This window comes from Ictalurus punctatus, unplaced genomic scaffold (genome assembly GCF_001660625.3).
Source record: "Ictalurus punctatus breed USDA103 unplaced genomic scaffold, Coco_2.0 Super-Scaffold_100058, whole genome shotgun sequence".
Lineage (NCBI taxonomy): Eukaryota > Metazoa > Chordata > Actinopteri > Siluriformes > Ictaluridae > Ictalurus > Ictalurus punctatus.
In genome coordinates, this window is record NW_026521089.1 from 741,359 (window position 1) to 746,425 (window position 5,067).

General features: G+C 38.3%; 1 protein-coding gene across 2 annotated transcripts; it reads right to left on the reverse strand.

The window, feature by feature from the left end:
• Positions 1 to 458: 458 nt before the first annotated feature.
• On the reverse strand, positions 459 to 3,688 carry LOC128630641 (uncharacterized). 2 transcript variants are annotated; one of them, XM_053679032.1, is made up of 6 exons: positions 3,364 to 3,688; positions 3,085 to 3,243; positions 2,465 to 2,626; positions 2,089 to 2,143; positions 1,648 to 1,852; positions 459 to 1,363 (listed from the first exon to the last, which is right to left on the reverse strand). In XM_053679032.1, exons 2-6 carry the CDS (start codon positions 3,135 to 3,137, stop codon positions 1,047 to 1,049), a joined length of 792 nt encoding a protein of 263 aa, XP_053535007.1. In that variant the 5' UTR covers positions 3,138 to 3,243; positions 3,364 to 3,688; the 3' UTR covers positions 459 to 1,046. The 2 variants fall into 2 exon arrangements, with proteins under 2 accessions (XP_053535007.1, XP_053535006.1); XM_053679031.1 differs by having other exon boundaries at positions 3,085 to 3,206; positions 3,364 to 3,687.
• Between the last annotated feature and the right edge of the window lie 1,379 nt (positions 3,689 to 5,067).

Genomic DNA, 5,067 nt, shown 5'->3' on the forward strand with positions numbered 1-5,067 from the left:
AGGACAGATTTAGTGATTTGTCGAATCCTAGACAAAATATAGGCATGGGGACCACATTTCAGTGTTTTAACATCAATATTTAAAATTTCAGCTTATGTTATTTAGCATTAACAGCAATAATCAGACGTGTACAGGGCCAAAAAGTGGCCCTGGACTTTCTGGCCCAGAGCGGACCACCACACCCAGTCCAATACGCCACTCATGAAGTAAGCATTCTGATGGCATTTTTAGAAAAAACATAATTAATTAGCAAAAAGTAAAAATAAAACTTTCTTAACTATAAGTTTATGCAGCATTTTGGGGGCCCTTGCTAGCTCGGGGCCTAAAGCAATTGCTGCCCCTTCACTTGTCCATTTGCTATTACTATATTAATATTTACGAGGGGCATCTACACTCAGATTGTGTTTTTGCTTTGTGCAGGATAATAAAATACATCAAAAAGGCACTCGGGATAAACATTGTGTACATGGACTTTTTAATAATGCTGTAAAATGATTAGCAAAAGGAGACTTCATAATCTTGCTTACAAATCAGAATATATAACTTCAAATAATAATAAACACAGGAAGACATTTCTGTAACCCATCATTCACAACAGCCTTTAAATCTGTTTGCTGGTCCATCTGTAAGAGAAAAAAAATTATACATGCATACAAAAATAAATTTCCAGCCCAGCTACACATTTGAGGTTTCATGCTAACTGCAATTCTACCTGCTTTTTATAATTATAGGTGTGGGTAACATTTCTTCTGTCATATTCTGCAGAGAGCATAATAAAGCACACCCTTCTTCTTTTTTCCCCTGGTTTCACAAACAAGGCTTAAGCCTAGTCCCAGACTAAAATGTATGTCTGAGCTGTTTTAACTGAAAGCTACTTGCACGGACGGATCTTAAAACACGTCAGTGCCATTGTTTTATCTCAGGATGTGCACCAGAAATATATTTTTCTAAGACACGTTTATAAAAGCTACTGAAATGTCCTAATTGATCGAAGGCCTAATCCTGGCTTAATGTATACCCTGTCTGTGAAACCGGGCCTTTATCTTCTAGTGAAGGAGAAGAACATTCATTGAGCCTGTAATAAACTTTAAAACAATGTTTAAATAGTAAAAAATTAAGGACACTAATGTAGTAACTGCTGAAAGCATCACGGTGAATATAGTCACAAACAAGGTCAAATATTTCACAAGACCTTGAGCGGGGAAAGTTGTGACTTTCACAATATAACATCCTCTACACAACACCAGCAACGATGAACTAAACCTGTTCTGAGACCAGGAGCTATGCTGAAAGAAGTGAGAGCAGCACCTTGCACAGGAAGAATCTTTCCTCCCACTCGTCTTATACACAGAGGCCACAGACTCTAATAAACAAAGTAATAACATGTTTAAATGTAAAATCACTGAACACAGGATTAAATGTAAAATTCTAATGCTGCTGTTCATTCCTGATTCATGTAGTAAATATTCCTGAAGGAACAGGACCATTGTACAGAGTCACCACAAGCTGGACCACGAACAGAACAGAACAGCAGCAGATGTACATGATACTAAACTCAAACTTCAAACTAAAAGTGTTCCTATCTAAAACTATTTCCTCTCTCTGAAGTGAACCTGACGGAATAAAGCCATGACTCAGAGCTCTTACTGTTGTGCAGTGTGTTAGCGAGATCTGTGTGGTTCATGTTCTTCAGGACGTGCAGTGTGATCTTCAGCGCTCCCTCTCTGACACTGTGCAGATCCTCCTCATCCTCCACCTCCCTCTCAGTGCATGCTGGGTAATCTGGACTCAGGAGCTTCCTGAACCTCTTCAGCTCATTCTTTATCAGAGTGATGACTTTGTGTTCCAGCTCCTGCTTAGAAACACACAGGAACACATCTAAATATTATAATGTTACACACTGAGAGATGCTTTTATTTTATGAAAAGAATAAAAGTCTTTTTCTATTACCACAGTTACAGCTGAAATTCTGTCTGATTACCCATAATGCTGCCGCACATCAATAAATCAGTAAATTGTCATGATCTTAAATAAAAAAAACCTGCAACCTGCTCACACACAAGTTACACACATTAAAAAGACACGCACCTTGAATATGGAGTCCAGCTGATTTCTGCTGAGGTTTGATTTCTTCTGTTGTGGTCTGTGAAGAAATAAAACATGATGTAATATAGACTATATGTATTCATAGCTGCACAACACACACTAATACATACAGAGACAGATATTTAACACTATCCTTTTAACACAATACACTGATTTCAGGATTTCTCACTGACACTAACATGTTTATGAATAAAATAGTGATCTAGTCATTAATGTCCAGGTGTAAATGTTGTTGTGTAGCACCACAGACCCTCCAGCTCAGGGACTGCAGGCTGAACTGAACTCTTAAAGCAGTTTTCCTCACTGCCAGTCCGAGAGCTGCAGCACTGCACAGTTTAGTGTTTTACTGCTTCAACACCTGATAAAGATCATGAAGGGCTTCAGAATGAGACCAGTGAGTTTGATCAGGTGGAACACTGCTGTAAAACAAATCACTGTGATTGGATGATCCATTGACCAGTCACTCTTCATGGACACACAGCTGGGTTCTGGTGAGTCTGATCTCTTTCCCTCCATCATTCTAGAATTAAACAGAAATATCAGCAATAATTAATACTCTGCTGTCTCAGCACTGTTACACAATGTGTTCATCATTAAACACCAATAATTCCATATTTTTAATTCAGCTCCAGTCTGCACACTTATTCAAACAGGAGACACGTCTCATACCTCAGGAATTACACTGATGTCAGGAGTCCCAATCACAGATAACTGACTCAGCTTAGTCTTAAAGCCTGTAGAGTTCACTGACTCAAAGTTACACTGCTCTTCTCCTCCACATTACACAGTCCTTTTTACTCTTCTCTCAGTGAATGATTTCTCTAAACTGTTCTTAGATCAGATCAGTGATATATTCACTGCTATTAAACACCTTAAACCAAAGTCTAGTTCCTCTGTTAACTAGTGAGTGTTTAGAGATACAGATCTGTTCCATGAGACGGTGTGTGTTTATTGCTGGTGAATGGAAAAGTAACTCACCTCTCGTCTCTCTTTAAGTCCTGTTCTCCAGACACACTCATGTTGGAGGTCATGTCTCCTTCTCCAGATTACAGCAGGACACACGTTTACTTCACTCCAACATCGGTGTGTTAAATCAAACCCTGTATCAGCACAGAGTTCACTTACAGGAAATAGTCTCTGTATCAAGTCATAAAACAACCTGTGTACATTCAAACTTCAGTACAAACCCACAAAACTCTTCTGCATCTAGTGTACATATAGTGTTTATATATTATAGCTTTAGATGTAGATACTCACTGTGTTTTTACTCCTGAAATGGTGTATTAAATGAAGATTCTGACTTTCACGTTCACTGTCTACCTGTTTATTCTGCAGAGGGGGAGGGGTACTGAGGTAGGGTAATAGACATGGATCAGACAGCTTTCTGATCCATGGAGCTGAGGCCTGCAAATACTGAAAGTAAAAGCCTGAAAACACTGCAAATACGGAGAACAGAATTAAAAGTCTGGTAAAAGAGATCTGGTAACAAAAGCATTTCAACAAATACTTGAATGGTTACATAAAAAAATAAAGTATATTATCTTCATTAAGTACTTTCCATATACGAATAAGATGTACTTAACGTAATGATTAATAGTATAGCAAATGATAATAGTTTGAGGTCCCTCAAAAAGATATTTTAGACTCTGCTCCTAGGTAACTTCATGTGTTTCCCTACGTGGCCTCATCTATTTCACTCGAGAATATCCACAAATAGGGAAGAAGATTACAAAAATAAAGGTAATGTATACAATAATTGTCGTGAACGGGTTTAAAAAAGGGGAGAGAGAGTAATAGTAAAAGGGGAGAGAGAGTAATAGTAATCATGTAATATTTCTTGGCTAACTACCACAAACTTGGAACCGAATACCCCTTCAAGGAAACTGCCGTTCCTGAGTTTGGACACACGAGGGCAGTCAAGCTCCATCCAGCACAACGCCGCCTGAAACAGAAGGTAGGTTTGGGCTATTTTACACTGACGCAGCTCATCAGAGTTATTACTGTGCATTGTCTAGTTTTCACGTATCGAGTTCAATACACGGAGCTTCTGAACTGTTTAACAGCATCATCATTATGATTTAATTTTTAAAGAACGCACCCTCTTCTCTAGACATGGAAATGTTGGGGTTTTTTAAGTTTACATTGTCACACAGCAGCTGTACACATATCTGGATATATTATTTCAATGTCCATTCTTAAACACAGATGAACAAACAAAGAAACTAACCACATGAAAAGGTTAGATAGACCAATGATTAAATACTACTCCGTTCAAATGAATACAGACGCCTGCTCAGATACCACAACGTTTAAAAACCTCGACATTCGCGGCGTCATAAAGGGAACAACCGTCAAGCATACCATCAGGGAACTTATAGAACTCTGAATGTGACGTCATAACGGATCTTATGGCTCGCTGCTCTGATTTGACTATATATGTCTGTGCGCGCGCGCCGGGGAGACTGACCTAGACACGGTACAAGGACAGCACACAAACACATTTAAAACATATTAACACATTAACATTATATCATGTACATAGCAGTATAGTTATCATAATAAAGTACACAAATTTACTGCTAATGGTAACATTATTAATGTCTTTCTAATCTTATTAGTCATTTCATTCTCATCACTGCTCCTACATAACTTCATGTGTTCCCTAGGTGGCCTTGTCTATTTCACTCGAGAATATCCACAAATAGGGAAGAACATTACAGAGATAAAGGCTTAAAATTGCTTGAATGATAAAAAGTCAATAAATACGAAATCACTAAATAACTTTAAAGGGTTTATTTTCTATAGAACATGAATCCTTTCACTCAAAATAGGACTCCCCGCTGCAGACCCTCTTCCAACGTTTTCAAAAAAGCTCCTAGTGTCATATCTAGCAACTTTTTAGACAAACCTTAGCTACTTTCTATAGAAGAGAATGGCCAGTACTGCCCGGTGAGTGTGAGG

Excerpts from the sequence above, each read along its gene's own strand:
- LOC128630641 (XM_053679032.1), bottom strand. The coding sequence starts at position 3,137 with ATGACCTCCAACATGAGTGTGTCTGGAGAACAGGACTTAAAGAGAGAC. Across the intron at positions 2,144-2,464 it reads CCCTTCATGATCTTTATCAG|ACCACAACAGAAGAAATCAA; the intron begins GTGTTGAAGCAG and ends ATTTCTTCACAG. Across the intron at positions 1,853-2,088 it reads AGCTGGACTCCATATTCAAG|GAGCTGGAACACAAAGTCAT; the intron begins GTGCGTGTCTTT and ends GTTTCTAAGCAG.